Here is a 16,382-nt window from a genome sequence, read left to right as displayed (position 1 = left end):
AAAGAGTCTCTTATGGTTTAGTTCCCTCCCTAACTTTTTTTTTCCTTCCCCTCCCCCATGGTCTTCTGTTAAGTTTCTCAGGATCCACGAAAGAGTAAAAACATATGGTATCTGTCTTTCTCTATATGACTTATTTCACTTAGCATAACACTCTCCAGTTCCATCCATGTTGCTACAAAGGGCCATATTTCATTCTTTCTCATTGCCAAGTAGTATTCCATTGTGTATATAAACCACAACTTCTTTATCCGTTCATCAGTTGATGGACATTTAGGCTCTTTCCATAGTTTGGCTATTGTCGAAAGTGCTGCTATAATCATTGGGGTACAAGTGCCCCTATGCATCAGCACTCCTGTATCCCTTGAGTAAATTCCTAGCAGTGCTATTGCTAGGTCATAGGGTAGATCTATTTGTAATTTTTTAAGGAACCTCCACACTGTTTGCCAGAGTGACTGCACCAGTTTGCATTCCCACCAACAGTGCAAGAGGGTTCCCGTTTCTCCACATCCTCTCCAGCATCTACAGTCTTCTGATTTGTTCATTTTAGCCAGTCTGACTGGTGTAAGGTGGTATGTCAGTGTGGTTTTGATTTGTATTTCCCTGATGAGGAGTGACATTGAGCATCTTATCATGTGCCTGTTGGCCATCTGGATGTCTTCTTTAGAGAAGTGTCTATTCATGTTTTCTGCCCATTTCTTCACTGGATTATTTGTTTTTTGGCTGTGGAGTTTGGTGAGTTCTTTATAGATTTTGCACACTAGCCCTTTGTCTGATATATCATTTGCAAATATCTTTTCCCATTTCATTCGTTGCCTTTTAATTTTGTTGATTATTTCCTTTTCTCCTATAGTTCTTGGGGTGCCTGGGTGGCAGTTGGTTAAGCATCTGACTTCGGCTCAGGTCATGATCTCACGATTCGTGAGTTCGAGCCCCACATCAGGCTCTGTGCTGACAGCTCAGAGCCTGGAGCCTGCTTCAGATTCTGTGTCTCCTTCTCTCTCTGCCCCTCCCCCGCTCATGCTGTGTCTCTCCCAAAAATGAATAAACATTTATAGTTCTAATAGTAATGTTCCTACAAATATTATTAGATGAAAAGTAAGATGAACGCTACAATTAGCTCAGGACAATACCGTTCATGCAGTGATAAAATTACAAAGGAAAATAAATCTGCTTAACTAAAAATTTAAAGTATCACATTGACAAACAGTGCAGGAATTATTTGGTCATGCACATGTGCAGATGTGGCCTTGTAAGACTACCAAATATTTGTGGCAGCTAGACTTCTCAGGAAAATACTGTATCATAGTCCTAAGCAAACAAAAAATGGATTTATTTCAGCATTTCCAAATATCAATTTTGGTAACCTTTAACTTATTCAACTGATTATTAGTAAAGAGCTCTTACTGACATGTAAAAATAATTCTAGGTATTTGAATTTCATAGCATAACCTCTTAGGACCAAAGAAAAAACGTGCATTTAAAAATTACTATGCAAGTTCATCAGAAGAAAATTCCTGGCTGGGAACCGCAGAATGAACTTTGTTAAATTCACTCCTTTCATTCTTTTGCTCAGAATGCTTCCACACACACATTTTAAAAATGGAATGCCTTCCTTCTTCCCTTCTATCTTTCTTAACGTTTGCTTTTTTCAAGGCTCAATTCTAGTTTGCCATATTCCACAAGGATTTATTTAATTTGGGTCCCTTGGTAGAAAGCTTCACTGTACTTAGAAACAATACCATACAGTTTCTTTATACATGTTCGTTTTCTCTTCCCACTTCAAAACTCAACCTCTGGAAAACAAGGACCATTCAGGTATAGAGTAGCAGAAAATACTTGGAATCTGCCAGACTTGCTTGAGTCTAAATCTTAGCCCTTCCACTTAGCAGAATTATGAGTTAGGGTGATTTATTTTATGAGTCATCATGTTTCCTCATAAATGGCAATACCACTATCAACCTTGCAGGATATTTGTAAGGATTTAGTGAAATAATAATCAGGGACTGCTTTAATCACATCTTCCTTCTTTTTATTATTGTATCTTCAACACCAACAGCTAAGATTGCTTTACAGATGTAATGGGTACATGATAAAATCTTATTGTGATAGACTGATTGGTACTTGATAAAACTATCTGTAGGACTGAAAAATGTGTCTCATGACACAGAGCAATACAAAATAAAGTGCATAAAACATGGCAGAAAAATGTTTGTTGAATACATTAACTCAACCAGGAAATCATTGTTTCTGCATTCCAGGCTAAGAATATTTTCACATTTTCACATATCTAAAAAGTCCTCCAGACTGAGATTAAAAAACAAAAGCTTCCCATTATTTATATCCTACGGATTTTAACTTGTTCCTATAACAATTAAAATAACTGATATAACTCACAACTCCCTGATTCATTATTTCTCCCTATTATGCTCATGTCCAGATCATCAGACAAGCAGACAAGTTTCCTGGAATAAATTCAACCACTGTAATAAATTCTATCATCAATAGCTTGAGCATTAACTATATTTTTCCCTCACCATAGTAAGGTATGAGAAAGAATATAATATAAAACTCACAATACATAATCAGTTCATTCTAAGTATTCTCAAATATGGACACTAAATAGTTCAGTTTCTTATATATCCACAGTATAACTGAAATGTTATCCAGAAATATAGAAATATAAAAAAGGGTTTCTAAAGGCATTTGGGGGTCTATAAGTAAAATATCTACTCAAAAATAAATGGTATAAGTTAAACAAGTCACAAACCCTACCTGCAATCCAAATTTACTGGCCTATTACAGTGTTTACTTACATCTATACCCATTTATACTTACAATGAACCAGGCACTCTAAGACTTTTATGTAATTATTTCAAAAAATACTCAACAATTCTACACTAATTCCAAGGGATATATGCACTCCAATGTTTATAGCAGCATTATCTACAATAGCCAAATTATGCAAAGAACCCAAGTGTCCATAAATGGATAAAGAAGATGTGGTATATATACACAATGGAATATTACTCAGTCATTTAAAAAAAATACCAAAATCTTGCCATTTGCCACAACATGGATGGAGCTAGAGAGTATTATGCTAAGCAAAATAAGTCGGTCAGAGAAAGACAAATACCATATGATTTCACTCCTATGTGGAATTTAAGAAACAAAACAAAGGGGGAAAAAAAAGAGAGGGAAGTAAACCAAGAAACAGACTCTTAACTATAGAGAACAAACTGATGGTTACCAGAGGGGAGGTCGGTGGGAGAATGGGTCAAGTAGGTGATGGAGATTAAGGTGCACTTGCTGAAATGAGCCCCAGAAATTGTATAGAACTGTTGAATCACTACACTGTACAACTGAAACTACTACTACACTGTAGGTTAACTGGAATTTAAAAACTCTAAAAATTTTTTTTAATTAAAAAGAAACAAACTGAGTAACTTAAGGTTTTAATGATTTAAATGATCTGCCCAAGGTCATATCAGCTAGTATGTATGTTATAGAGGTGCCACAGTTTGAACCCCTAATGATGATATTATAAGGACAACCCATTTTAAGTAATTCTAGGGATGCCTGGGTGGCTTAGTCAGTTAAGTGGCCAACTCTTGGTTTTGGCTCAGGTTATGATCTCACAGTTCGTGGGTTCAAGCCCTGCATCTGGCTCCATGCTGAAGCTATGGGGCCTGCCTGGGATTCTCTGTCTCCCTCTCTCTCTGCCCCTACCCAGCTCACACTATCTCTCTCTCAAAATAAATAAATAAACTTGAAAAAAAAATTAAAAAGGGGCACCTGGGTGGTTCAGCCTGTTAAGCATTTGACTTCCGCTCAGGTCATGATCTCATAGTTTGTGGGTTTGAGCCCCACATCAGGCTCTATGCTGACAGCTCAGAGCCTGGAGCCTGCTTCAGATTCTGTGTCTCCCTCTCTCTCTCTGTCCCTCCCCACTCATGCCTGTCTCTCTCTTATCTCTCAAAAATGAATAAACGTTAAAATAAATTTTAATTAAAAATAATTCTAAAATAATAAAATGTGAATTTACAATTTTAATCACAAGCAACTATTTATTTTATAAAAAGGTTTATTAAAGTACTCACCATAGGATTATTCTAACTTATAAGAACCTGTATTTCCTTTAAAATATGACTGAACTAATAGAACTTCTATATGCTTACATATAAACTCTGATTCAAAGATATCTATGGTGAAAAATAGAACTACAATTTTATCGAAATAACATAAAATAGCTAGAGACATTTAAATGCTTAGAGAAAATAATCACTTCATACTCACCTAGCTAAATAGCTTACTCATTTATGTATGGATTTCATAATGCCTAACAACTGGTAAGACTTTTTAATGCTAATTATAATTTCAAGACACATTTAAAGATGAAAACATATAAACAGTACTCTATTACTACTTGCATTTTTACAAGACTTGATAAAAGATACATCACTTCTTTGGCTGCTACACTTTGATTTGCTGCATAAGTGCAAAATGTATATTAAAAATACAATTAATAATATTTGGTCAAGCTTTGTTTTCCTTTCTTAGGCAAAATGGTAAAGCACTTAAACTGTTTGGCATTAATTTATGGCTTTATAGGACAAAACTGACCACTCAGTACAATTTGTTTTATTTCAGATACAACTGGATATTAATTTTCTTTAACATATTTTAACGAAGAGTTTAATCTTCAAATGAGTTCAGAAGAATAAACAATGATTGATATAAATAGCTAAATACTAGTCAGAAAATCCAATTAATATTACAAATGAGCTCTGATCTGGTTCACCCGTAGATAATATAAATGTTTTTAAACATTAAGGTTAAAATACTCAAACAGCTTTCCCCTTTGGCAATGGGTGGCATATTCCCCTAAACAACACACCAGTAATCATCCATAAAGAACCAAAAGCTATACTTAAAAATAACTCTTAAGTTATCTTTGTGATTCAGTTTGTTTCCAGTTTGCATACAAACACATAGTGAAGTTTAGAACACATCCTGTCTGAAAAAGTACTAGAATCCCAGCCTTTGATTCCGGCTCCTATTTTTATGACACGACCAATGTGTCTTTCCACCCTCCCAAACGACTAAGACTTAGTTACTTAAATCTGTAGATTTTCTGTATGAATATTTAATGACACTAATTAGTAACAAATGGGGGCAAAAATCTGTTTTTATTTTTTAAGTCTGTTCATAGGCTCAAGTCAGAATGATGTAATCAGGAATGGCAGCCATATCTATTCATTTGGGGAAAAAATTAGAATTACTTGTGAAATGAAGATGAAACAGAAGACCCTAAAGTTATACTGCTGGGATTTGAAGCAATAAAATTGAAAGAACTAACGTGAAACAAATTACAAAGAAGTAACTGAGAAACAAATTTGGAAATCTCATTTTAAAAGTTCAGAGGCACCTGGCTGGCTCAGTCAGTAAAGCATGTGACTCTTGATCTCAGGGTTTTAAGTTGGAGCCCCATGTTGGGTGTAGAGATTAGTTAAAAAAAATAAAATCATTAAAAAAAAAGATTTCAAAGCTATCACCATAAAAAAGACAACAAATATATAAAATGAAGTTTCTCCTATTCACGCATTAGACAGTGATTAAGTGGAATTATTTAAGAAAGTCAAGTCACAAATTTTATAAATTATCTTTCTAAGATCCTACCCTTCACACTTCCCCACCAACTGAGAGTTTAATTCCTAGGACATATAATTCAAAGAATACATCAGGCACAATATTATGTGAACATCCCTAGCCAAAATATCTTCCCTGACAGCCTCAACTCTACATATTTCAATACATAATAATTAAATTCTCATTTCTTACTCATTATTTTATGCCAATTTTTAATCCTTTATCTTTCTCTAGGTTTATTAAATAAATTTTGTCTTCTCAGTCACATCTCAAAGGATCTATTTCTAAAACTCTCAATCACATTTATAATGTCTTCCTTGGACCTTCTCCAAATTCAGTGTATCTGACTTCATTTGTTGTGCTGGACTTTCTTGAAGTAGAGCACATCAGGAAAGGAAAAGGTCATTGTGCTGGCTCCTGTCCTTTATGTTACCCAGTCCAAATAATCAGCCCACTATTACAAGCAATTAACCCAATCCTAGCTCTCTTCAAATCAGAAAGACACTTGAAGTAGAATTTATAAATTTTGGTTTTTTTAATAGTCTCATTAATTAAATAATGAGGTATAATACAAAGAGAATGAGTTCAGGTGTCATCTTTTATATGTGATCTAACTTCTCTGAGACAGACTCAGTTTTCACATCTGCAAAAATAAGATTATCATCTATTTCATGGAAATATAAAAACAAAATACGACAACTTTTATTAAAAAGAACTATCGTAAGTCACAAAGTCTTAAGCAATGTTGGCATCCTTACCAACATGTGTTCAATGAAATCAACCCCTGGGATATAGGTGCTCAATAAATGTTACTTTTCATCCCGCATTTTAGGATTGATTTTTTCCAAAGAGTATAAAAGCACTCAACTACATCAACACTGGATTTCCATCTACATTATGTGTCAATCACCCCATTCAGTAATATTAATAAATCCACATAAAAAACGTCATTTAAAATGTTCACCTTGCCTTTGAACCAGAAGCTGAATTGTTATAATAAACAACAATAATAGGTATTTATCACACACTTAAGTTATATGAATCTCAACAAGCTAATGCTTACATCATATCAAAAAAAAAAAATCAATTCCAGGTGGATAATAAAAAAGTAAATCAATAAAGACATCAAAAGACACCTTCAAGAGAGTGAAAACAAACAAGCCACAGTAAAAAAAAACTCTGGTCTTTTCTTAAACTCTTTGTGGGGTTTTTGCAGGGCAGGGGGGACAGGTAAAAGGAAACACTTTTACTTCTCAGCAAGTTGGAACAGTATGAAGGCATGCAACAGATCGCAAATGCTACCACTGAAATCACACAACCAAGAATCCCTATCCCTTGAGAGACAGTATGTGTGTGTATAGATACACACACACACACACACACACACACACACACACACACACACGCACACACACACGCACACACACACACGCATAGTTTTTTTTTAAGATTTTATTTTTAGGTAATCTCTACATCCAACATGGGACTTGAATTCACAAGAGATGAAGAGTCACATGCTCCACCACCCGAGCCAACCAGGTGATCAATCTAGCAAATAATTTAATCTCAGCTCCTACGACACATATGATTAATAAAAGGCTTAAATCTAGAACATAAAAAGAATTCCTACACATGAGCAACAGTCTTGAGCAGGCATTTCAGAAAACAGGATAGCCAATGCTCAATGTCATTAGTGATCAACAAAGTAAAATGCAGATTAGAATCACAAAACACAAGGTACCTGGCTGGCTCAGTCAGTAGAACATGTAACTCTTGATCTCAGGGTCGTGAGTTCAAGCCCCACATTGAGCATGGAGCTTACAAAAAAAAAGAATCATAAGATACTACTAAATACCCACCAGATTGGTAAAACTGGAAAAGACAAAAACCTCCCAAATGTTGACAAGAATATGGAATAACAAGAATACTGCTGACAGAAATACAACTGGTAAAAACCACTTTGGAAAATGATTTAGTAGTATCTTCTAAAGTGAATATACATATTCACTATCACCTAATAACTCTACTCCTAGATAAATAGCCACCAAACCAATGTGTACATGTATGCCAAGAAACATAAATAAAAACATTGGCATAATTCATAATACCAAAAAGTCTAAGGAATCCAAACATCCAGCAACAACAGAATGGATAAATAGTATATTCCTCCAATGGAACATTACCTAGCAATGAAAATGAAAAAAGTTACAGCTATATGCAAAAATATGGATGAATCTCACAAATATAACAATGAACAGACACAATATTAATGAAGTTAAGACATACATGCTTAGATGTAAAAGCTATTTATAAAACCAAGAAAGGAACTGCCATAAAAGAAGAGTGAGTGACTTCTTTGAGGAAAAAGAATAGGGTACTGACCAAATCTAAGGGGTCATGAGGTAGACTTCAAGAACTTTGACAATATCTTTTTTTTCTTTTACCCCTATGATGATTACACAGATGTTAACTTTGTGACAATTCACTGAGCTATATAGTTTGGTTCTGTGCACTTTTGTGTATTTACATTACATTTCACAAAACAAAAAATTGTAAAAGAGGGAAGAAAAAAGAAAATAAATAATAAGGCCACAACCTTATCTGAAAAAATACCTAAAGTGTTGAAGTAAATGCTAAGGGCAAATGAAACACTGATAACAAACACATGAAAAGATGCTCAACATCACTAGTCAAATTAAAACCATAATGAAAAATCGTTACACACTTGTTTAGAATGCCTAAAATATTTTTAAAACTCAAAATACCGAGCACTGGCAAGGATACAGAGCAATTAGAACACTCATACAAGGTTGGTGGGAATGCCAACAGGCACAGTCACTTTGAAAAACAGTTTGACAGTTTATTACAAAACTAAACATACCCATACCCCATATGTCACCAATTTCATTCTTAGTATTTACCCAATAGAAATGAAAACCTATGTACACACACAACTGTATGCACACAACTGTATGTTGTAGCATACAGTTTGTAGCAACTTCATTTGTAATCATTAAAAAACAAAAACAAAACCCAAGTGTCCTTCAACTGATGAATAAAGAAACTGGTATATCCATAAAATGATATATCACTCAACAAAAAGGAACAACAACAACATGCATGATCTCAAACACATGTTGCTAAGTTAACAAAACTTGACCTAAAGGCCTATATGTATGATTCCATTTATATGCCATTCTGGAAAATCCAAAACAACAGAGACAGAGATAGGGGGTTTAGGGGTACAGGGTTGACTATGAAATCGTAGCAGAAGGCAATTTTGAGGGGTGATGGAACTGCTCTATATTATGATTATAGAGGTAGATACACAGTGTGCATTTGTCAAGACCCTGTATACCACAAAGAATGACCTTTACTATACACGAATTAAAACATAAATTTTAGGGGCACCTAGGTGGCTCAGTCAGTTAAGCAGCCAACTTCAGCTCAGGTCATGATCTCACCATTCATGAATTCAAGCCCTGAATCGGGCTCTGTGCTGACAGCTCAGAACCTGCAGCCTGCTTCAGATTCTGTGTCTCCCTCGCTCTCTGCCCCTCCCCTACTCGTGCTCTGTCTCTCTTTCTTTCAAAAATAAATAAACATTTAAAAAAAATTTTTTAATTGTTTAAAACAATAAGTTTTAGGTGCCTGGGGTGGCTCTGTCAGTTAAGCATCCCACCTCCTGATTTCGGCTCAGGTCATTATCTCACAGTTCATGAGTTCAAGCCCTGTATTAGGTTCTCTCTCTCCCACTCACTCTCTCTCTCTTCTCTCTCTCAAAATAAATAAGAATTTTATAAATAAATAAATAAATAAGTAAATAAGTAAACAAACAAACAAATAAATTTTAAAGAGCTTTAAAACACTGTGATCATAGCAGGCACCTGGCTCAGTCATTTAAGTGTCCAACTTTGGCTCAGGTCATGATCTCGCAGTTCCTGAGTTGGGAGCCCCCCACAGCACTCTGCTGACAGGTCAGAGCCTGGAGACTGCTTCGGATTCTGCATCTCCCTCTCTCTCTGCCTCTCTCTCTCAAAAATAAACATTTATTTTTTTTGTTTATTTATTTGAGAGAGAGTGAAAGAGATAGCAAGCAGGGGAGGGGCAGAGAGAGGGAGAGAGAGAGAGAGAGAATCCCAGGCAGGCTGTGTGCTGTCAGTGTAGAGCCCGATGTGGGGCTCAAACTCACAAACTGTGAGATCATGACCTGAGGTGAAACCAAGAGTCAGATGCTTAAATGACTGAACCACCCAGGTGCCCCTCAAAAATAAACATGTAAAAAATTAAAAATAAAAAAAAAAAAAACCACTATGATCACAGCACCACCACAGATTTACGAAGCATAAAAATGCCAAAAATATCATAAAATTCCCTCAAATTCAAGAATCCTAAAATATGTATTACCTAATTACACAATGTAAATAAATTATAATGTAACTCACTTAGATATTTAACTATAATAAACAAACACTACTGATAACATTAAAGTTGCACTTAGTGAACATTTTATACATACGTTTTAATCTTCCAAACAATCATATAAAGTGAAATTTATCTCAGCTTTACCAATGAGGAAACAAACTCAGAAAGAGTAAAGAAATCTCTTACCCATGCACACACACCTAGTAAGTGGTAAAGCTGAAGTTTAATCCCATTGCATCTGAGTCTTTCCATGCCCATTTTCTTTTCTCTATATTGTCTCTTAAAAGCTTTTGTAATTCCTTAATGAGTAATGTTTTCCTTTACATTATTTGAAAATGTGTTATTTCCTACATTTATAAATTTAAAATGAATTATGAGTATTTTATATTGTCCAAGTACCCACATACTCATGATCATATAAAATGAAGTTAAAATATGCAGCCTCTGCCCTCAAGATGTTTATAATCTAATTGGTGGCACACATATGACAAACAAGATAGGCAATTTTAAAAATCAAAAATCAGCTGAATGGGCAGTTGGGGAGGGAAACATTGCTGTGAGTGCCTCATAATAATAAAATAATTCTAATTGCTTCCTCCTATCTCTTGCATTACCACTGTCATTCATTGCACTTATATATAAGCATGTGTGTATATACAGACACACATAAACAAACATACTCAAATATAATATTGCTATTAGACTTATCTGTTAGAATAAGAACAAAAATGTAAGTTTTTATTCTGTCTTATTTCTTCTCTTATGCTCTTCCTTTCCTTTTTTACATCTTAGCTTCTGACCTATTTCATTTTCCTCGGCTCTAAAAGAACTTCTTTTAACACTTCTTTCAAGGAAGGTCTACTGACAAACGATTCCTTTTTTTTTAGTTTGTCTGATAACCTTTATTTCTCCTTCACTTTTTTTTAAACGTTTATTTTGAAAGAGAGAGAGCGCACGCAAGCGCTAGCAGGGAAGGGGCTGATAGAGAATCCCAAGCAGGTTCCACGCTGTCAGTGCAGAGCCTAATACAGGGTTCGATCTCACAAACCACAAGATCAAACCACCTGAGATGAAACCAGGAGTTGGACGCTCAACTGACTGAGCCACCTGGGCATCCTGACTCAGTTTTAAAAGATAATTTTGCAAGGTACATTATTCTAGGTTGGTGGTTTTTTTCACTCATCATCTTATATTACACACCACTCTCTTCTTGTTTGTGTGGTTTCTGAGGAGAAGCCAGATATAATACTTGTCTTTGCTCCTCTATAGGTAAGGTATTTTCCCCCCTCTGGCTGCTTCAGGATTTTTTATCTTCAATTTTCCTGTAATTTGAAAATGATATGCCTAGGCATAGTTTTTTGAGCATTTATCCTACTTAGTGTTCTCTGAGCTTTCTGGATCTTAGGTTTTGCTTCTGGTGTTAATTTGGGGGAAATTCTCACTTGTTACCATTTCAAGTATTTCTTCTGTGCCTTTTTCTCATTCTTCTCTTTCTGGTATTTTCATTATGCAAGCGGTACAACTTTTTTCTTCTTTTTTCTTTTTTCTTTTGAGAGAGAGCCAGAGAGAGAGCACAAGCAGGGGATGGGCAGAGAGAGAGGGAGAGGGAGAGGGAGAGGGAGAGGGAGAGAGAGAGAGAGAGGGAGGGAGAGGGAGGGAGGGGGAGAGGGGAGAGAGAGAGAGAGAGAGAGAGAGAGAGAGAGAGAGAGAGAGAGAGAATCACAAGCAAGCTCTGCACTGTCAGTGCAGATCCTGACATGGGGTTCAAACTCACAAACTGTGAGATCATGACCTGAGCAGAAATCAAGAGTCAGATGCTTAACCAACTGAGCCACCCAGGCGCCCTTGTGGTATACTTTTGTAGTCATCCCATAGTCCTTCGATATTGTTCTGCTTTTTTGTCTGTTTCCAGTCTTCTTCTCTTTGGTTTTCAGTTTTCAAGGAGTCTATTGGTGTATCTTCCTGCTCAAAGATTCTTTCATCAGGGGTATCTAATCTATTAATGAGCCCATCAAAGGTATGCCTCATTTCTGTTAGTGTTTTTTTCTCTAACATTTCTTTTTGGTTCTTTCTCAGAATTTCCATCCCCCTCCTCACCACTGCCCATCTGATCTTGTATGTTGTCTACTTTATCCATTAGCATCCTTAGCATATTAATCACAATTGTTTTAAATTCCCAGTCTGATCATTCCAACATCCCTGCCATATCTGAGCCTGGTTCTGAGGCTGGCTCTGTCTCTTCCAACTCTGTTTTCTGCCTTTTAGTATGTTTTATCATTTTTTTTTTCTTGATAGCTAAGGCATGATGGACTGGAAAACAGGAACTACTATAAATAGGACTTAAGCAATGTGGTGGTGAGGTGTGGGGGTTGGTAGCACATTTTATAGTTCTATGATTAGGTCTCAGTCTTTTAAAGAGCCTGTGCCTCTAGACTATGAACTTCACATGTGCTTCTCAGTCCCTCCCTCCTCCTCTTAGGTGGGGCAAGATGGTTAGAGTGGGCTGAAGTTATGTTATTTCCCTTCTCCCACACAGAAGACCTGAGCAGCTGGAATTGAGTATTTCCCTTCCCCTGCATCAGGTAGGTTCTGATAAACTCCAGCAGTTTAGGCTCTGATGAAATAGTTTCTCCTGAGGGTAGGCCTTATTAAGAATAGAATGCACTGGTATATTTCAAAACTGTTCCATTTCCCTTTCCTCTGCCAGAAACAAGAGGGGATTTTTCTCTAATATTCACTAGAGAATCTCGTAGAGGTGCAAGAGGTAACACACAAAAAAGTGTGGGGGCCCTCAATGACTGGTTCCTCCATGGAGTTTTAAACTCTCAGAGTTGTCCACACTGAGCCTCCAACAATTTATCAATTATAATCAGATTTCCCTATAGGAGCACTGGTTCCTGGTGAGGTGACTGCCCTGGTAAGTTGTGAAACACTGTATTCTCTGTCGATCTCTCTAATTTTGAGGGCAGCAGTTTGCCTTTTGATCTCTCTTCATTTATGGATCTAAGAAAAGTTGTTGATTTTTCACTATGCTCAGCTTTTGACTTGTTATTATGAGTTGGCAACATCCAAGCTTCTTACATGCCATATGAGAAACCAGAACGCTGTATTTTCTTTTAAGAATGTTTTCCTACACTACAAGCTTAAAATTTATGTAGAAAAAGAAAAAAATATACAAACCCAGTATCATGTACAACAAAACAGTGTCATGTACTTTGAGAATTATTTATTACCTTCCATTTTCCTTACACTACACATATTCATGTTTCTAGATGTCTAGCCTAGATCAAATACTGTTCTTAAACATCTGAACCTTCCAGTTTATCTGTAAAAATCAATATAAAATTATAAACTGCAATCCTTGAAATATATCTTTCAAACAAGCCATTAAAATACAGCTTACCATTTTGATGCCTGTGGAAAATGTCACTGGTTTTATAGGTTTAGGTTTCTCAAGTTGCATTTCCAACTGGGTAGATCTATCTTTATGCTGAGCCAAAAGTAGAGCAACAGGGAGATCTGAACTCTCCTGTAAGAAGTTAAAGTGCAACATGAAAGTTAAAAAGGAAAAACTAATGAGCAACAAGTCTTTCATTTTAAATTATGCCCTTTCATAGGCATTTGATGTCAACCTAAATATTCACTTTATGGAGAACACTTCACAAAAAATTTTAACATTCCATAATAAGAAAAGGCTGTTTGAGATTCATAAATCAAAATAACCTGCAAAAAAGTATTTTTATAAAATCCACATTAAAGACAATAGGGTCTTATTTCATCTAGCAAAGCCAACCATATTTATTAAAATAAAAAAAATTAAAAGCTAATCACAAAAAGAGTAATACAAAGTACTAAAACGTAGATCAGATGTTTATCTAAGACACATTCTTCTACCAGTGAATTCAGACCAGTTTGAAATTGTTTCCCATTAGATTTCACCTGAGGCCGTTTGGATATGATCCTTGTTCTGTTTTGCACAATAGAACGATTGTTAAGTACAACCAAAAATATATTCTCTCCTTTACTGAACTTATTTTTAGAAATTAAGTCTAAATTTTTTTAATTGACAAAATGATAGCAAATATTTATTTTAATACCTTATATTGACACTAAAAGAGGGCTACTATTTACATAAATCTGCATATATACATATGAATGACACAAGCAATGATACTAATTCTTATATGCAGATGCATTTATCCTGTTTAACATGAAGTTCTCTTACATGTTCTTCCACATGCTGTGGAACTAAGGTCTAAACTAAACGTATCCAGACTTTTTCCTTCCCGAGTTTCCAGTTAAATAAGAACACAGAAACACATGCAGAAGGAAGGAGATAATATATACACAGTACTTTATATCTGTAAACAAAAATGAAGATTACAAACACATTTCTATCTATACCTATAGATATTGAGCCTATACCAAGGCTATCTATGAAAACAGACATATTTTTCAAATGGCCTAGAGATTTTTAAAATAATAACAACCCAGAACTTAATCCTGGAAAGACTATATTGTTAAACATTCCCTAGTATGAAAGTAAACATACAGCAGAATCTAATTTTCTTTCCAAATCTAACAACTTTATACAATTTTTTAGGCACAAATGTAGTTAATATATTTAAAGGAACTTTTTTAAGTCTATAGTACAGAAGTAATTCAAATAAAAAGCAAATTATTTCAGCAGAATTGTCCTAGAATAAATCTGTACCTCAAGACTTGGTAACAGAAGTGCTTTGCAAGAGCAATGTTACAAAGATTAAAATTTTTTAAATGGAAGAACACAAATTTTATTTATAAAATATAGCCTTGGAGCCTTTAGCAATAATAAAGGAAAATAGGGGCACTTGGGTGGCTCACTCAGTTAAGTGTCCAACTTAGGCTCAGGTCATGATCTCCCGGTTTCTGAGTTCGAGCCCCACATCAGGCTCTGTGCTGACAGCTCAGAGCCTGGAGCCTGCTTCAGATTCTGTGTGTGTCTCTCTCTGCCCCTCCCCTGCTCATACTCTGTCTCTCTCAAAAATAAATAAGTTTAAAAAAACATTAAAGGGGCGCATGGGTGACTCAGTCAGTTAAGCATCTGACTTCGGCTCAGACAGACAGTTCATGGGTTCGAGTCCTGCATCAGACTCGGTGCTGTCAGCACAGAGCCCGCTTTGGATCCTCTGTCTACCTCTCTCTCTGCCCCTCCCCCACTTACTCTCTCTGTCAAAAATAAACATATAAAAAATTGTTTTAATTTAAAAAATAATAAAGGAGAATGAATGAAATATATACTATTGAGAATATACTTGAACACCTTTCATACTCTGCAATAAAGCATTAGTTATGCATTAGCAACAGTATTGCTGTGAATTCCTGCAGCTATTTTAGATGTTCATTAAGAATTTTATAATTAAACGTAAAATTAAGAGAGAATTTAAATGGACTGTGGACCAAAACATCTTTTAAAACCCATTACTGCCTTTTCATATGTAAAAATTAACAGAAGAAAACTAAATTTCTTAGCATTTCTCCTCAATCTATACTCTAAGTGAATTCAAATACTCTTCCATACCTGGTATTTACTCTAAGTGAAAGTCCTTATGTAAACGCAAGACAGTGGGCTCACTTCAAAAAAGTTGCTAATCAATACTTGGGCCTGTTTTAATCCTGGTTTCACTTTCACATAAAAGGCCCTGAACATTAAAATGCCTTGGTAAAACAGATGAAATTCAATAAAAAATAAACATTCTAGGAATCTAAAACCAATTTTGACATTAAGGCATACAATTTACTTCAAATCTGCTTCATTCCATTTTAGCACTCAAAACTTTGAAGCCTGAAAATCTTTGTGAAAGTTAAGTTAGAATTAAACAGGAGCTCAGGCAGTTAATTGTCCAACTTTTGGTTTCAGCTCAGGTCATGATCTCAAGGTTCGTGAGTTTGAGCCCCACATCGGGCTCTGCACTGATGGTGCAGAGTCTGCTTGGGATTTCTCTCTCCCTCTCTCTCTGCCCCTCCCCTGCGTGCGCGTGCTCTCTCTCTCTCTCTCTCTCTCTCTCTCTCAAAAAGTAAATACACATTAAAAAAAAGAGAGAGAATTAAGCAGGAGCTCTAACAACAACAAAATCAATCAATGGAGTAAAAAAAAAAAAACTATGGGAATATACATGCTCTCAAGAATACATAAAATGCAGATTCAGCCTTAGCAAGTTATTTCATTTTTCTTAGCTTTCCAGGTTATCTTGAAAGGTTCTCTAAACCTCATTAATTGCCTGAAGGTATACTGTTTAATATTTAAAGAAATTTTAATAAGACTGCCTGTA

At 35.5% G+C, this 16,382-nt stretch overlaps 1 protein-coding gene across 2 annotated transcripts in view; it reads right to left on the bottom strand.

Annotated features, from left to right (window-relative positions):
* The window catches only part of MNAT1 (MNAT1 component of CDK activating kinase), a 216,098-nt gene that overhangs the window by 113,379 nt on the left and 86,337 nt on the right, over nt 1-16,382 (bottom strand). For both annotated transcript variants that reach the window (XM_047860983.1, XM_047860981.1), the window contains one exon: nt 13,475-13,600. In XM_047860983.1, the coding sequence (XP_047716939.1) occupies nt 13,475-13,600 (126 nt within the window). The remainder of the gene's footprint in view (nt 1-13,474; nt 13,601-16,382) is intronic.

Source organism: Prionailurus viverrinus, chromosome B3 (assembly GCF_022837055.1).
Source record: "Prionailurus viverrinus isolate Anna chromosome B3, UM_Priviv_1.0, whole genome shotgun sequence".
Classification (NCBI taxonomy): Eukaryota; Metazoa; Chordata; class Mammalia; order Carnivora; family Felidae; genus Prionailurus; species Prionailurus viverrinus.
Note: the sequence above shows the minus strand (reverse complement) of the source record. Positions and strands in the feature narration are given on the sequence as shown.